The 16,712-nt window shown below is 39.5% G+C and overlaps 6 protein-coding genes across 6 annotated transcripts in view; 1 reads left to right on the forward strand and 5 right to left on the reverse strand.

The window, feature by feature from the left end:
• LOC104715753 (probable polygalacturonase) overlaps positions 1–1,052 on the reverse strand; it is a 5,822-nt gene extending 4,770 nt beyond the window's left edge. Inside the window, exons 1-2 of the mRNA XM_010433132.2 lie at positions 365–1,052; positions 4–267 (exon numbers count right to left, since the gene is read on the reverse strand). Coding sequence (XP_010431434.1) covers positions 4–267; positions 365–969 — 869 coding nt within the window. The 5' untranslated portion in view covers positions 970–1,052. The remainder of the gene's footprint in view (positions 1–3; positions 268–364) is intronic.
• Positions 1,542–2,165, reverse strand: LOC104715754 (exo-poly-alpha-D-galacturonosidase-like). Its single transcript, XM_010433133.1, has one exon. The coding sequence runs from the start codon at positions 2,163–2,165 to the stop codon at positions 1,542–1,544; it is 624 nt and encodes a 207-aa protein (XP_010431435.1).
• On the reverse strand, positions 2,624–6,306 carry LOC104712465 (transcription factor bHLH60-like). The gene is made up of 6 exons (XM_010429367.2): positions 5,546–6,306; positions 5,343–5,456; positions 5,172–5,237; positions 4,015–4,083; positions 3,790–3,861; positions 2,624–3,076 (listed from the first exon to the last, which is right to left on the reverse strand). Exons 1-6 carry the CDS (start codon positions 6,119–6,121, stop codon positions 2,795–2,797), a joined length of 1,179 nt encoding a protein of 392 aa, XP_010427669.1. The 5' UTR covers positions 6,122–6,306; the 3' UTR covers positions 2,624–2,794.
• LOC104712466 (uncharacterized protein At4g04775-like) lies at positions 8,730–9,974 on the forward strand. The gene is made up of 2 exons (XM_010429368.2): positions 8,730–9,198; positions 9,299–9,974. Exons 1-2 carry the CDS (start codon positions 9,025–9,027, stop codon positions 9,596–9,598), a joined length of 474 nt encoding a protein of 157 aa, XP_010427670.1. The 5' UTR covers positions 8,730–9,024; the 3' UTR covers positions 9,599–9,974.
• On the reverse strand, positions 10,110–10,701 carry LOC104715755. Its single transcript, XM_019230061.1, has 2 exons — positions 10,178–10,701; positions 10,110–10,113 (listed from the first exon to the last, which is right to left on the reverse strand). The coding sequence occupies exons 1-2, from the start codon at positions 10,699–10,701 to the stop codon at positions 10,110–10,112; spliced, it is 528 nt and encodes a 175-aa protein (XP_019085606.1).
• Positions 10,568–12,680, reverse strand: LOC109126313. The gene is made up of 2 exons (XM_019229788.1): positions 11,294–12,680; positions 10,568–11,208 (listed from the first exon to the last, which is right to left on the reverse strand). The coding sequence occupies exons 1-2, from the start codon at positions 12,377–12,379 to the stop codon at positions 10,786–10,788; spliced, it is 1,509 nt and encodes a 502-aa protein (XP_019085333.1). The 5' UTR covers positions 12,380–12,680; the 3' UTR covers positions 10,568–10,785.

The raw sequence follows: 16,712 nt of genomic DNA on the forward strand, positions 1-16,712 counted from the left end.
AACCAGCTCGCGCTACCTAGTTTAATGGCCGAGGATTTAGTCCGGATCCAACAGTCAGTAGCGGTTAAGTTGTAAAGCGGACCAGTGTAAGTCTTGGGACAGATTGCATCATCCCCTGTGTCAATGTGACACCTTGTGATAACAGTGTTGTTGGAATCTTCAATGTCGATTCCATCGTTATTTGGAGTGTTGAAGTCCCCAAGGATGGATACATCGTGGACTGATGTGTTCTCGCACCTCACAATGTGCAAGCTGCAAGGAGTAGTGCTAAAGTATCAAACCATAGATTCATTCAGTCTTGAGATTACTCTTCAAACTATTTTTAACCATTGAGGCATTGAGCAATCACAGAAGCAAAACTAACCACCAATAAGCAGGCTCACGTAGAGTGATGTTCCAGATCTCAACGTTTCTAGAATCAACGAAACCAACGAGCCTAGGTCTACACTCATCACCCAAGCAAGCACCAGTCTGATTCCAGCTCACCATCACGTTCTTCTTCTCATCGAATCTGACCACGAACTTCGATCCCTGCCCATCGATGGCTCCTCCGCCGCTGATTCCAACGTCGGTCGCGTTGTTCGCCACAACCACGTACCAATCCGAGGAAGTCTCCGCCGGATAATAATCCTCGATCCTCGGTCCACCGAGAAGAACCGCGTCCTCCGTGACATCGAGAACGACGCCAGATCGGAGATGGAGCTTGGCGGTCAAATAGGTTCCGGATGGGAAAACGACGCGGCAGATGGAGGAAGACGATGCGCAGTGACGGTTGCAGGCGTCGATGGTTGACTGAATCGCAGAGGAGTCGTAGTTGATACCATCGCCGGTGGCGCCGAAATCGGTAACGGAAAGAGTCAGAGAATCGCCGGGAAGTTGGATTTTTGAATGTGACGTGTACGATTGTGATTGGACGAGAGAGCAAAATAATAGGATCAATAATATGCTAAGTAACGTAGTCCTCCCCATAGTGTATTTTTTCTAATGGTCTGATTAATCTTATCCAACAGACTGACTGACCAATATGTAGACTTCATTGGAAACTATATTATTACAATTCTTTATTTGAAACTTTAGAACTCTTTGAGCAGCTTGCGTGATCTTACTGTATTAGAGTTTATTAATACATGGTCACTTCAACAAGACCTCGATGTATTTTCTAAGGAGAGTCAACCGATGAAGTGATCCATCTAAATATACAGAAGATGATGTACGAATGGGATGTGTAGAGCCAGTCACATATCTCCAAGTATTCGTGCTAAAATTAAGAACCTTGCATGTTGTGTGACCATCTAGGTCAAGTTCTAAAGAGTTAATAATGTCTTTACCGAATCATTGAATTTTTGGTGACACCTTAGAAGTAAAATAGTTTCTCTTGAGCAGTGCAAAGACCTATATTCTATAGATTCTACATTGTGGAAGTCTGGTAAAAAAATAAGAAATAATCATATACCAGTTTTGTCTCTCTGAAACAAATGACCGACACCTTCTTAACAGATATCTAANTTCAAACTATTTTTAACCATTGAGGCATTGAGCAATCACAGAAGCAAAACTAACCACCAATAAGCAGGCTCACGTAGAGTGATGTTCCAGATCTCAACGTTTCTAGAATCAACGAAACCAACGAGCCTAGGTCTACACTCATCACCCAAGCAAGCACCAGTCTGATTCCAGCTCACCATCACGTTCTTCTTCTCATCGAATCTGACCACGAACTTCGATCCCTGCCCATCGATGGCTCCTCCGCCGCTGATTCCAACGTCGGTCGCGTTGTTCGCCACAACCACGTACCAATCCGAGGAAGTCTCCGCCGGATAATAATCCTCGATCCTCGGTCCACCGAGAAGAACCGCGTCCTCCGTGACATCGAGAACGACGCCAGATCGGAGATGGAGCTTGGCGGTCAAATAGGTTCCGGATGGGAAAACGACGCGGCAGATGGAGGAAGACGATGCGCAGTGACGGTTGCAGGCGTCGATGGTTGACTGAATCGCAGAGGAGTCGTAGTTGATACCATCGCCGGTGGCGCCGAAATCGGTAACGGAAAGAGTCAGAGAATCGCCGGGAAGTTGGATTTTTGAATGTGACGTGTACGATTGTGATTGGACGAGAGAGCAAAATAATAGGATCAATAATATGCTAAGTAACGTAGTCCTCCCCATAGTGTATTTTTTCTAATGGTCTGATTAATCTTATCCAACAGACTGACTGACCAATATGTAGACTTCATTGGAAACTATATTATTACAATTCTTTATTTGAAACTTTAGAACTCTTTGAGCAGCTTGCGTGATCTTACTGTATTAGAGTTTATTAATACATGGTCACTTCAACAAGACCTCGATGTATTTTCTAAGGAGAGTCAACCGATGAAGTGATCCATCTAAATATACAGAAGATGATGTACGAATGGGATGTGTAGAGCCAGTCACATATCTCCAAGTATTCGTGCTAAAATTAAGAACCTTGCATGTTGTGTGACCATCTAGGTCAAGTTCTAAAGAGTTAATAATGTCTTTACCGAATCATTGAATTTTTGGTGACACCTTAGAAGTAAAATAGTTTCTCTTGAGCAGTGCAAAGACCTATATTCTATAGATTCTACATTGTGGAAGTCTGGTAAAAAAATAAGAAATAATCATATACCAGTTTTGTCTCTCTGAAACAAATGACCGACACCTTCTTAACAGATATCTAATTTCTTATATATATTTATGAGATTATATATATAGAGAGAAACGAGCTTATACGATATATATACACATTCATGATCTACTACTGTTTTCCCAACTTACAGCTCCATTTTGACCTGATTTGGGTGCAAATTAGCAGAACCCACCATTACATTTTCAGAGACCGCCATCAAATTGCTGTGATCATTGCCATGAGTTTGATCCTCTTCTCTTCCCCATACTGGCTGATTCAAGCCGTCAAAAGGCCATTGTTGCGGTGGTGGTGGTGGTGGTGGTTGCAGTTGCCGGTGATGAAAGGACTGTTCGGTCTCTATGGCTTGGTGAGGCCAAGCAAGCTGCATTGCTGTACCACTGAAGCTCCCGTCCATTAAAGAACCGTTCTGTGAAATAAAACCAAAGCCAAAAAACCGGAAAAGATATCAGCTAAGGGATTATTCATAGAGATCTTGATCTAGTCAAAGAAGTCAACTATTGTTGCTGTGCTATTATTATCCTAAAAGAACAAGGTTTAATGAGAGGGTCCCTGGCTATTTAATGGCAGTACAAGCTGTAAGAAGAAAGAGAGATAAAGCATTTATTTACTTTGGTCCAAAAGTTTAGATGAGAATCCACAGGTGATCATGAAATTAGATAGGTCACTTTGAAACAACAAGATGTTGGAAGAGACCCACAGAAATTATTGAATTGTTTTATTTTTGAAATGTTGATCAAAACTCATCAAATACACATCCGACATAAGTCACAGAAGACACAGAAAGGGTTACAGAACCAAAGGTGGTCCGAGTTTTTGACACGCTAAGCTCTTTGTGTACTATAATTTGCACGGTGTGTGTGTGTGTGTTGTGTATTTATTTTTCCCTGAGTTACCTTCATGAGAGTAGACGTTGAATCTCCTACGGCTTACACTAAAATGGTCTAAATTAATGTTTGTATCAATAAATACGCAAAAGTTTCTCTTTCTGTAATAGAATCTAGAGCTACTCAAAGAGGTATGGTTTACTTAAATGAGAAACACATGAAATGGTTATTTATTCCTGAAAAAGAGTTATTAGAAGGGCCTAACCAACATATTGTTTGAGATTTAGATACTTACTTCTGAAGCCAATATGGTGTCGAGGTTGAAGTCGATTCTTGGGTTTACCGCAGCAAGTCTCATTGATAGCATCTGTGTAAACACAATTCACAGATTCATGAGATTCTGGCACGCAATTCAATTCATGTTCAAAACTGTTTTGAGTTGACCTTTAGGTTGTGCCTAAGGCTAGTTGAACAACAATATAGGTATTAAGAACAAAAATTGGACCACGTAAAGTCTCACCTCCACTTGACGTTGTAATGACTGGACATGGTTAATGATTTCATCCAGCACCAGCGCGGTACCTTGAATCTGCAGGTCAAAGACTTTCTGATAAGCTTAAAGTTCATATAAAGTAGATCTGCTGACACACACTAAAAGGAGTTCCGACGCAGCTACCTAAATGTTAAGATTGTCTGAAATAAACAGCAAGAAAATGACCCTTTAATCTACTAAAGCTAACATAAATGGTACCTACAATCTCAATGTAATCAGTACTCTAGGGGTTACGGAACAATCAATCAAGTCCTAACAGCTCACGCTCACCTATAGAATCCAAATGTTTTACAAACACTGATGTTCCATTTCATCATCTCAATCACCACCAATAATTGCTGCTAACTTCTAACATCAGAGGATGATTAATTAAGTTGTCTGGGGGGGTAGTGTCACATCATGTTTCCAACTAATTAATTAGGTATGTGGGACTCAAAGCATATCAATTTTTGTAAAGGATCATTTGCTTTAATCGTCCTTCTAAGAGTCATTGTCTTTTTTATTTTCCTTGATAGATACCGAACTTGTTAGAGACGATACTACCCCTTTCCTCACCTTCCATAGAAAGTTAGCTACTTTTTTCCCCACTTATAATCAAAAGATGGACCCCAAAAACACACTTTGATCTTGATCTTTCCACCAAAATCTGTCCCCTAAACCCAAAACCTTAATGGCACATTACAGCTAGCATCCCCACTTCCTAAGGTCATTCTCGTCATTTGTTGACTAATCTTGAAGCTCAATGAACAACACACTTTGAGATGAGGAAAAAAGAATTCGATAAAGCTAGGGTCCTATCACTTCCGTGTGACTAAGTTAACCTTAAAGCTAAGTGTACCCGTGAGATATTTCTCCCCACACGATAAAAATAATCTCTCTTAAGGCATTACACATTAGCACACCAGAAACCACTTTTGTTAATAAAAAAGCAATTAAAGCAATTGGGGAAGAAAAAAGTAGGTGTGGAAGGATTTAAGACCCTTAACAACAAACTACATCGTCTAATGATAAATTCTTACTTTATAAGTGACTCAATTAAAGAAATATTTATGTCGTTAAACACAAAATGAAGACCTAATGATTGATTAACAAACTGATAACACGTTTATGTCTAAGAGACAAACCTTATCACATCCTGGGACCAGTTCCTGTAGTAGCTTCATTCGTGCATTTATCTTCTCCCTTCTTGCCTAATAATCTCAAAAAATAATTAGTGATGAAATTAGCTACTATTAATCACCTGATTAAGACCAAAAAGGAAAAATTAGTGAAAACAGTGAGATTGAAAGGATTACTCGTTCTGCTAAGCTATGGCTATCGGTTGCTTGACCACGACGAGCTCTGACGTGTACATACGGTAGCTTCTCGGTCTCTTCTGAGCTTTTGTTCTTCTTTGTCGAGCTTTTAACCTAGAAAAATTTAGGATTGATTGATTCATCAATCTGATGAAACGAAAGAATCAAATGTAAAAAAAGTGAAATCATTTCTTCGGTCTCACCTTCTTGTCGAAATCTTTCCTCTTGCCAGATCGATTGGTTTGATTAGGGCAAAGGGATTGATTCTCCATAGCAGAATCGGTCTCAGGAGGTTCGGTCTTGACTCTATCGCTGGAATTGGAAGGTACAGAGCTCGTCGGAGTCTCATTATTATTATTATTACCGTTGTTGTTCTGTTGCTCAGTGGCAATCACAGAGAAACGAGCAGCTCGCTCCATGAGAGCTGAGTTAGAAGGAAAAGTCAATGTCGTCCCCCCACCGAACGAGTGAAGCGGCGGCGGCGGCGGAGAAGGAGTAATAATAATATCTCCACCACCGATCCCGGCGGCGGCTTGAGAAGAAGACGAGGAATCAGTGAAATGAAGAAGCTCCACAGCTTGTGTAGGAGGAAGCTCAAGCAAAGCCGTGAAAGAACCAGCGGCGTTATCAGGTGGTAACAACGTCGTCGTCGTCGTCGTCACAAGTTGCCGAAACTCGTCGCCGAGATGAAGCGATTCAAGGCCTATTGGTTCACGGTATGGTCCACCACCGCCGCCGCCGCCCCCGGATCTAGCTCCAAATCCTCCAGTCAGATCCATAAACGAACACCGTCTCACGCCCAATAATTAGAAAAAAAAACCAAAATCAGCAGCAGCAGCAGCACATTCGATTTTTTTTGCGGTAAATCAAAATCTCACTCTATCTCCAGAAGAAGAAGAACCCTAATCGAGAGAGAGAGAGAGCTGAGAAGAAGAAAATTTTGATATTTTTTTTTTTGTCAGGAAGCGAGAAAATTGCGGCGAAGACAGACAGAGAGAGATATGGAGAAATTGATGAACGCAACGATCAATGAATGGGGCGGGTCAAAAGGAGTTAAGAAATCAAAAACTTCTCTTCTGAAGCTCTTCAGAGAAGTTGCCGGAAGAAGGAAGGAAGGAAGGAAGGAGTAGTATCTTCTCTCTTCGTTAGTCTCTCTCAAAGCTTTAACTCCATAGGCGTATTTTTTTGGAGTAGGACGAAAGCAACGTTAGCTGTGTGGAGTGCTTCTTCTGTTAAATAAAAAAAAGGCCACTCTTTTATTACTATTAGAGAGCAAAAGAGAGAGAGAAACAAATTTGGTTGTTATGATTTGTAAGGTACGGTTTTTGATATAACATGTACAATTAAATTTTATTTTGCTGGATCCCTATAGATATTAGTTGGGCCTTTTGGGCTTTAGCCGGTGAATTATAAACCTTAATTTAATAAATTTAATTATTTTTAATTATTTGTATAATAAAACTATGAACTATCAACTATATATTAAAGGGAAAACGTCCTAGTTCCCATGAGAACTATGATATCGTACCAGATGGAGCCCGATCTTTACCCCCGTCCCAGATGGCTCTCCTGAAATTCTTCTCAATCTATATACCCATATATCGGGATGTTATCGGTTTAAAGAGTGAACCGATACGAAATCGTTCATACCAAATAGAAAACCAAAAATAAAATNCCTTGATCTTTGCCTTTAAGAAGGCGCCATCAACTCCTATTATTGGCCGGCAAGTCTGTTTCCAAGTTCTTCTAAGGGCATCGAAACAAACATAAAACCGATTGAAGACGTCTTGACCAGCATCATTCTTAATTGTATCAATCTCCACAACAGACCCTGGATTTGCTTCCAAGATCTCAGCTTGGTAATCTCGCAGTCGTGCAAACTGTTGTTCATACTCATACTCTATCCATCCCAAAGCCTTTCTCCGAGCAGCTTGACATTGTGGCCTAGTAGCGGATATCTTCCACCTTTCCATGATAATCTGTTCAATCCTCAAAGGCTTGTAATGATCCGGTTCCTCTCTAATCTTATCGAGAAAAATTCTAGCTATGACTGGGACCTTAAACATCTCACACTCGCCATTGGGGGTACAACAATGCTTATCAATGTATTTCGTAATCTTCCACAAAGATGCGTTTGGAAGAAGTGCAGCAAACACTTTCCACTCACAATTGCCCTTATCCCCAACACATCTAAACCCGAGTTTATCTTTGTCATACCTGTATTGCTTCAAATTGTAACCAGTATGTAGTGCATAGTCCAAGACACTCTCCTTGAATGCGACCCCATTGTAGAAGGATTGGTCTTTCCACAAAGTTCCATCACCACGTCCGATATCCGTAAACACCCTCTCTGGACCCGCACCACGACCACGACCCGCACCACGACCACGACCTTCTTCCTCGTCGTCACTTTCTGGGTACGTATCATGACGAATCGACTCTTCAGCATCGGTAAATTCCTGAGCAAGCATATCGACGTGAAATTCATCTCGATCCTCTCCTTCTTCATCGTACTCTCGTTCTCCAACACCATCTCTTTGCCCAATACCATCTTGTTGCCCAAAACCAGATCGGATTATTAAATCCATCGATTCAATTTGAGAAATCGATGGTGAAATTTGATTTTCTAGGGTTCGTCGCGAGAGAAAACAAAAAAGAGGTTAAAATGTGATTTTAGGGATTTCTCGGTTGAGGGTTATGTTTCTAATCGGGTCAAAATCAGGTTTTAATCGGGTCGAAATCAGGTTTATTTTGGTTTGTAAACTTCGTCACTCGGTTAATCAAATAGTAAACCAATTAAACCTATAGCAATGGTGAAATAGATGATATCTTCTATTCTCATGGAGATACAAAACGTAAATTACAGATATATGGGTATATAGATTGAGAAGAATTTCAGGAGAGCCATCTGGGACGGGGGTAAAGATCGGGCTCCATCTGGTACGATATCATAGTTCTCATGGGGAACCAGGACGTTTTCCCAACATTTGATGAACCACTCGAACCTCCAGAAACGGTACTCATGGTTGCAAAGATCGATTTAAGAATTTTATGCTTTTAGGGTTTGAGGATTTGGGGATTTTAATGGAGTTATAGATGTGTTATAGATGTATCGTCTCGGGTCGGATTATTAACATCAGTCAGGTTTTATTTTTGGTTTTCTATTTGGTATGAACGGTATCGTATCGGTTCACTCTTTAAACCGATAACATCCCGATATATGGGTATATAGATTGAGAAGAATTTCATGAGAGCCATCTGGGACGGGGGTAAAGATCGGGCTCCATCTGGTACGATATCATAGTTCTCATGGGGAACCAGGACGTTTTCCCGAGATTCAATTAATAAAGTAAGATAAGATGTTAAAAAAAAAAGGGAAAACGTCCTGGTTCCCCATGAGAACTATGATATCGTACCAGATGGAGCCCGATCTTTACCCCCGTCCCAGATGGCTCTCATGAAATTCTTCTCAATCTATATACCCATATATCGGGATGTTATCGGTTTAAAGAGTGAACCGATACGATACCGTTCATACCAAATAGAAAACCAAAAATAAAACCTGACTGATGTTAATAATCCGACCCGAGACGATACATCTATAACACATCTATAACTCCATTAAAATCCCCAAATCCTCAAACCCTAAAAGCATAAAATTCTTAAATCGATCTTTGCAACCATGAGTACCGTTTCTGGAGGTTCGAGTGGTTCATCAAATGTTCGACAAAGAGGATTCGTCGTTGGCGTGCCTAAGAGATGCTGGTGTGGGGAACACATCGTGGCAAAGAATTCCAAATCCGAGCCTAATCCTTCTCGGAGATACTTTCGATGTCGAGAAGCAGCAGCAAAGAAGGTACTATGTTATGCTTTGTTTGATGTAGACATCGACCTAATCCAAATCCGAGCCTAATCCTTCTCATCAATTTTCATTGTATTCTATGATATAATGTTAGCTTGTGAACGATAACCACATCTTTAAGTGGGTCGATGAGGCATTGTTGGACGAGGTAGCAACATTGGGTGTTCAATTTGAGAGAGTAAAAGAAGAGATGAAAGAGCGTACAATAGAGACATTGCAAGAACAGAAGCTGAAATTTGAGAAGATGCAAATGGAGTTCGAAAAAGAGCTTTGTGAGAGGGTTGAAGAAGTTTTGTTGGAAGCAAAAGCTGAATTGCAATGTAGGATGAATAAGAGTATAATTGTATGTGTTTTCGGTTTTATGATCTTGTTTGCTCTGTTTAAGCTTGTATGATGAGCTATTGTAAACTATTGTTCGGTTGTAATCTATTGTTGTTCGGTTGTATGCTCTGCTTTATGCTCTTGTTTGTTTTGGTGTTGAGTGTGAACTCCTGTTGGTGTTGCTATTGCATTTAATAAGATAAGACATTCCACATTTCATAAAAGGCAGAACATGATGAACACATGTTCTGAAAACAAGCAGAATGATAACGTTTTGAAATCATGTTCTCAACATGATCACAGACCAAAAACATAACCCTACTAGTCTATTCGACCAAAATACAGATCCAACTAGTCTCTTAAACCAAAAAACAGACCCCTACTACCATAATCTTCAATATTCAGGCTTGTGAAAGTCCTCCACCACCTTGAGATAGTCCTCCACCACCCTGAACAACTTCTCCTCCACCAGATTGAGAAAGTCCACCACCATCTTGAGAAAGTCCACCACCTTGAACAACTTCTCCTCCACCACCCTGAGAAGCCTGAAAAACCGCAAATTTCAAAAAATGAGAACAAGAGACTCATCTTGAGAAATAAAATGAGAAAAAACCGATTAACAACCTGTGTTTGATTCTTCTTCTGGTGGTACCTACGGTTATGCTGATCAGAACCACAAATTCCACAGTGCATTATCCTTTTTTTATGTTTTGGTTTCTTCTTGACAGGAGACTCATTTACACCTGGCTTCCTCTTCTTGTCTGCCTTGGTTATCTTCTTTCTCCCAGGTTGTGGTGGCTCAGGTGGAACATGAACATTCTCACCTAAAGTCGAAGGCCAATGACGAGCACCCCTTTGTGGAGTAATGCCATTTGTGTAGTTAAGCCTCCACATAGCAGTTCGAAACCACTGGCAGACATAGTCATCAGCACTTAACGTCCTCTTCAGAATCACTCCATAGGCATGCTCACATGGAATACCACATATTTGATATTTTTTGCAGGTACAAGTCATATTTTGTAAACTAACTCTGTGTTTGTCTCCATCCAGTGTGACTTCAAAGCACCCATTAGTAGAAGGATGCACCTGGCATTCCGAAGCTTTGTCATGCTCTTTAGCAAGAAACCTTGCCACATATGGAGTACATAAACCTGAAACATCAAAAACCAAGAACATTGCATTAAATATGTAGAAATCATAGACAGTCTTTGAATAAAATCATAGACAATCGTAGAAAATTGCATTAAATTTTGAATAAAGTTAATTACCTTTGTGAGAATGAGAGAGAGCTGAACGCTTGGCAATCCGAACCATAGACAGTCTTCTAACTGTCTCCAACATTGCCACAAACGGTTTCTCCCTTGCTTTGTCGATGGTCTTGTTGAAAGATTCTGTGAAGTTGTTGTCAACATCTTCGCAATAACCCCCCAACTTATAGAAGGCACGACACCAGCTCTTTGGTTTCGACTTCATAACATCATCATACACACCAGTGTCATAAGCGTGTATCTGTTCCAGTCTCTCACCGAACTGTTTTGCATTATAGCTCCAAGCCATATGCCAGAGGAGTGGCTTGATTTGCTTCTTGGAAGGATGAGTCTTCTTCAAGTTCCCATAGATGTGTCTAACACACATTCTATGCTCTATTTGTGGTAACTCCAACTCCACAGCTTTTATCAACCCCTAATTGAGAACCAAAAACCAAACATATTAAAAACGAGAGCATTCACATTTATTAACCAATATAATAAATTAGTTAGATACATACCTTTTGTCGATCAGACACTAAAATGTAACCATCTCCCTCGTTTAGATCCAGGTCAGTCTTCAATCTCTTCACAAACCATAACCAATTGTCTTTGTTCTCAACTTGAACAACACACCAGGCTATTGGATAGATGCCATTGTCTGCATCTCTGCCTAATGCAGCAAGCAACTGTCCCTTGATCTTTGCCTTTAAGAAGGCGCCATCAACTCCTATTATTGGCCGGCAAGTCTGTTTCCAAGTTCTTCTAAGGGCATCGAAACAAACATAAAACCGATTGAAGACGTCTTGACCAGCATCATTCTTAATTGTATCAATCTCCACAACAGACCCTGGATTTGCTTCCAAGATCTCAGCTTGGTAATCTCGCAGTCGTGCAAACTGTTGTTCATACTCATACTCTATCCATCCCAAAGCCTTTCTCCGAGCAGCTTGACATTGTGGCCTAGTAGCGGATATCTTCCACCTTTCCATGATAATCTGTTCAATCCTCAAAGGCTTGTAATGATCCGGTTCCTCTCTAATCTTATCGAGAAAAATTCTAGCTATGACTGGGACCTTAAACATCTCACACTCGCCATTGGGGGTACAACAATGCTTATCAATGTATTTCGTAATCTTCCACAAAGATGCGTTTGGAAGAAGTGCAGCAAACACTTTCCACTCACAATTGCCCTTATCCCCAACACATCTAAACCCGAGTTTATCTTTGTCATACCTGTATTGCTTCAAATTGTAACCAGTATGTAGTGCATAGTCCAAGACACTCTCCTTGAATGCGACCCCATTGTAGAAGGATTGGTCTTTCCACAAAGTTCCATCACCACGTCCGATATCCGTAAACACCCTCTCTGGACCCGCACCACGACCACGACCCGCACCACGACCACGACCTTCTTCCTCGTCGTCACTTTCTGGGTACGTATCATGACGAATCGACTCTTCAGCATCGGTAAATTCCTGAGCAAGCATATCGACGTGAAATTCATCTCGATCCTCTCCTTCTTCATCGTACTCTCGTTCTCCAACACCATCTCTTTGCCCAATACCATCTTGTTGCCCAAAACCAGATCGGATTATTAAATCCATCGATTCAATTTGAGAAATCGATGGTGAAATTTGATTTTCTAGGGTTCGTCGCGAGAGAAAACAAAAAAGAGGTTAAAATGTGATTTTAGGGATTTCTCGGTTGAGGGTTATGTTTCTAATCGGGTCAAAATCAGGTTTTAATCGGGTCGAAATCAGGTTTATTTTGGTTTGTAAACTTCGTCACTCGGTTAATCAAATAGTAAACCAATTAAACCTATAGCAATGATGAAATAGATGATATCTTCTATTCTCATGGAGATACAAAACGTAAATTACAGATATATGGGTATATAGATTGAGAAGAATTTCAAGAGAGCCATTTGGGACGGGGGTAAAGATCGGGCTCCATCTAGTACGATATCATAGTTCTCATAGGGAACCAGGACGTTTACCCTATATTAAATTAGGAAATGATTGATTGGGGAGTACCCATATGTATATTTAAATCCAATTGGTGGATTAGATTTATTCTTTAGCGCAGGACCAGCCTCTGCTGTCTCTGACTCCATTTTTTACTTATTTTATTTTTTTGCAGAGTATAAATAATGTTTTTTACGTATAGTATTATTAGTATCAGTAGTTAATGCCATAAATGGGGTTACATCAGGTTCTCTGACTTTTCACACGGACTCCGGAAAAGAAAAAAATATACACATAGCTTCTAATCATCTCAGCCGTTGGATGAATATGATGAACCCAGTTTTGACTGAATTCAACTCACTGTTTAATCACTTCACTGTCTTTATATTGTGTGGTTTGGTAATGAAAATGTTTAAAAATTAAACATTATTATTTGTTTTTATTATTTTATAAAATACATAAGTATATATATACTATATTATTATATGTGAATTTACAGATCTACTAATGTTGGATATTTACATTCAAAAAAAAAAAAAAAAAAATTGTGAATTGTTGTTGCTTTTGTAAGAGGGTGGGACAAAAATAATCAGGTGGGTCCTGTAAGAGACGTGGAATAATATTTTTACACACAATGGGCCGAACAGAAATTCAACTTATCCTTAATGAATTGAGCCCAGACCCAAACCCCGATTCATTCTTAATTACAGTAGTAATGATTATTATTAACCTTCACATATATGAAAATATATTTTAAAAGTCTTTTTTATTTTTTTTTAAGTATTATGTGGAAGGAATTTAAATGTGCTAAAATATCGGTTTCACTATCAGATCTTGGTGGTGTAAGGTTTGGTGTAGTAGTAAAGTCTCAATCAAAGAAGAGAGCAAAGGTACAATTCTTTTTTGGTATTTCCAATTTGGCAACGTTTCTTACTCTCCCAATGTCCATTGCTTCTTTCGTCCATTGAGATATAGATAGTATTGATGTTAGCCAATTCTTTTCTTTTTAACCAACCAAATTACTTAAACGTACCTATGTTACACACTTTCACATACATACACTTTTAAGTTATACGGCTCTTTTCTGCTTTTATAAATTGACTTATTTGGAGAAATATATATATGCAAAAGTCTTCACCGATACACTGAGTTTAACTCAGTGATTGATCACAAAAGTCTAAAAGTAACCATAGAAATGCATATATTCTCTCGAACATAATGATCCATATAAGCTCAAATGCTCAATTCCATTTCAGCTGATATACTTTTTATAATATTTTGTTTTTAGCATGCATGAAAAGTTCTGGTCCATTAAGGCTCGTATACCTCCTTCCACCGCGAAGCTCGTACGTAGTTGAACTTGCATTCTTAAATGACGAAGTCAACCCTCCCAATTATAGGAGACTCGGATTCACGAGAGTTGAGACTACACTTTTTACTAACACGCCAGTGGTCCAGAATTTGCTTGGTCCTAGCTTTTCTAATACGTTACCCTAAAATTTGTGAAAGAAAGCGTTGAAGTGTATATTCACAAAAACTCATTGACGTATTACATTGAGATCATGATGAGCTTGAAAGGATATGGATATGGGCGAGACCACAAAGATTTTCGGATGGATATATGTTTAGAATATTTAGCTAATTCGTTTATTATAGAGTGGGTCTGGTTCCGCGTGCTAACCACGTGACTCTGGCCCATTAAATTAAGCTTCTCTTCGGAGCTACTTCGGAGTGGGGGGAATTACATTCTTCCCATATTATAATGTTTTGATGAATAAAATAAAATAGAGCTCTCCTCTTCTTCTTCTTCATCTTCTTCTTGTTTTTGTGTTTTAATGAAAAAATATGTTTTATTTTGCTATGTAATGTAGCTTGCATTATTCGACAGCTGTTACAACCTGACATGCATGGGATCCACACAACAACACATACATGCATGAATACATATAGTCTCTCATCATGAGTTAGTTTTTGCCAAATTGCCGAGCAAAACGAGATCCCAAATTAAGCAAGGTTAATGTTGAAAAGTGCATAACAATAATAATTTGTCAAAACGTTACGTACGTGTAAGTTGGTTTATAGCTACTACTCAATAACATAGATAGATTTTTTTGTCAATGGTTGTAAAAACATTTTATATTTAACCTCCCAAAAAGGATCAATGCATCATAAGATTCATAACATTGAACGATGATTATTCAATATCTTAGTCAATTTTGTTAAGTTCGACTATTTTTATGTAATATAAAAATGTCACATGCGCGCAATTCTCCTTTTTTGTTAGGAGCGCAAAAATCGAATTAAGAAAATATGCGAATTATATTTAAATTAACGAAATCAGAAACGAATTACAACAGCATAATATAAAGCAGTAAATAAATCACGTAGGCGAGATATGATATCTCTTTCTTTAATTCAATAAATCGGCCGTAAGTGCTTTCGGACAATCACGATTTATGAATCCCAGGATACAACCGATCACGAAATATTACCGTAGCACACCAGTAATAGAACTCAAGCGAACAGATCTACGTTATACTCTCGAAACTACTAAACTAAGAACTTACTTGGACTAAGCAAGAGAGAGGGAGAGAGAGATCTTCAGAGGAAGGAGTGTTTATGTTTTTGTGTGTGAAAAATAATGAGAGGTTATGCCTCTATATATAGTGGAAGGAGGGAGCTCTCAAGAAAATATTCAGTGAATATTCTCGGAGTGCTGCCCAAGTTTGCTTGGAGTTCACACCAAGTCTTTCCAAAAAATTAAATGGGCCTACAGCAGTCTCAAGAGCCAAAAAGCCCAAAAACCCAAAAGCCCAAAAGACCACAGCCCGCGTCCGAGACCAGCCCGGCCCGGCCCGCCTCCGTGCTCGGCCCGGTTCGGTTTGGTTCGCGTGTGGGAACCTTCCCTCTTCCTTCTACACACTTTTGAAACTAGAAGAGTGTGAAACTATATATATATATGAGTGAAAAATCAATCATATTTCCGATGTGGGATATTTCCCAAACCATCCCAAGTAGCTCACTTCACACTCTTATTTCTCATTCAAATCAACTCCGTTTTGGACGTATGAGTATACCATCTTGTAGTACTCGTTACCAGCTTTCCATTGCACTATCGACCAGACAATTCCGATCAGCCATTTGGCCGGAATTTGGCCGGAAAGTCACCGGAAAGTCATTGTCCCAAAACCTGCAATTTTCTGAAACTTGTTTCTGAAAATTCAGTTCCAACAATCCCCCACATGAATAGAAATAAGTCTAAACATATGACGACATAACTAACCCTATAGACTGACACTACTAGCTAGACTAGACAGACCTTCGAGAGTATATGCGAAAACTAACTGTATATGAGTTGGTGGCGTTTTTCAACCTTGAACCGACTCATTGTTATACCTGTCGAGTTTACTCGGCCAGTTGGTGAACATGATGTCTTGAACCATCCGGATTTGTATGTAAACTTAGACAGCAGGCATAACACAGCTTCGTTTTCTCGTAGAACGAGGTTCTCTATTGTGTTCATTGTGGCCTTGAACATGCCTGGTTAATCATGAGTGAACTTGGAGAGTATAGCCTCATATAATCTCCTAGAAACGGCCCCATTTCACACTCACAAGGTGATTTATATAAGCTGCTTGTATTTAAAGAAATATCCTGTAATTATTTCAAATATTTTACAAAGCTACATTTCAAATCATTAAAAGCATATGCTTAACCTCTAACATACAGGAAGCACTTTACATCACTCTAGGAACTGGGAAAAGACAAAAGTCTTCTAGTGCTTGTAGCAGATTCAGCTTGATTTAGTTGTCCCTTTGAACCTAGGTCATGGGGTCTCCAATCTGAGTAGGTGGGGTTACCATCAAACATCCTCTTAAGTCATAGGCTTTAAACCCATTCCTCTTGATGATTTTATAACTTGATCTCGCGCCAAACCTTTTGTAAATGGATCCGCTAGGTTTTCTTTCGTATT

The sequence above is a fragment of the Camelina sativa genome, chromosome 9 (assembly GCF_000633955.1).
Source record: "Camelina sativa cultivar DH55 chromosome 9, Cs, whole genome shotgun sequence".
NCBI classification, from domain to species: Eukaryota; Viridiplantae; Streptophyta; class Magnoliopsida; order Brassicales; family Brassicaceae; genus Camelina; species Camelina sativa.

Bases quoted from the DNA above. Each gene is read 5' to 3' on its own strand.
- LOC109126313 (XM_019229788.1), bottom strand. From the start codon at position 12,379: ATGGATTTAATAATCCGATCTGGTTTTGGGCAACAAGATGGTATTGGG. The intron at 11,209-11,293 runs GTATGTATCTAA...GTTCTCAATTAG, and splicing joins TAGTGTCTGATCGACAAAAG to GGGTTGATAAAAGCTGTGGA.
- LOC104712465 (XM_010429367.2), bottom strand. From the start codon at position 6,121: ATGGATCTGACTGGAGGATTTGGAGCTAGATCCGGGGGCGGCGGCGGC. The intron at 5,457-5,545 runs GTGAGACCGAAG...AAATTTTTCTAG, and splicing joins GGAAAGATTTCGACAAGAAG to GTTAAAAGCTCGACAAAGAA. The intron at 4,084-5,171 runs GTTTGTCTCTTA...TTTGACCTGCAG, and splicing joins TGGTCCCAGGATGTGATAAG to ATTCAAGGTACCGCGCTGGT.
- LOC104712466 (XM_010429368.2), top strand. From the start codon at position 9,025: ATGAGTACCGTTTCTGGAGGTTCGAGTGGTTCATCAAATGTTCGACAA. The intron at 9,199-9,298 runs GTACTATGTTAT...ATATAATGTTAG, and splicing joins GAGAAGCAGCAGCAAAGAAG to CTTGTGAACGATAACCACAT.
- LOC104715755 (XM_019230061.1), bottom strand. From the start codon at position 10,701: ATGTTCTTGGTTTTTGATGTTTCAGGTTTATGTACTCCATATGTGGCA.
- LOC104715754 (XM_010433133.1), bottom strand. From the start codon at position 2,165: ATGGGGAGGACTACGTTACTTAGCATATTATTGATCCTATTATTTTGC.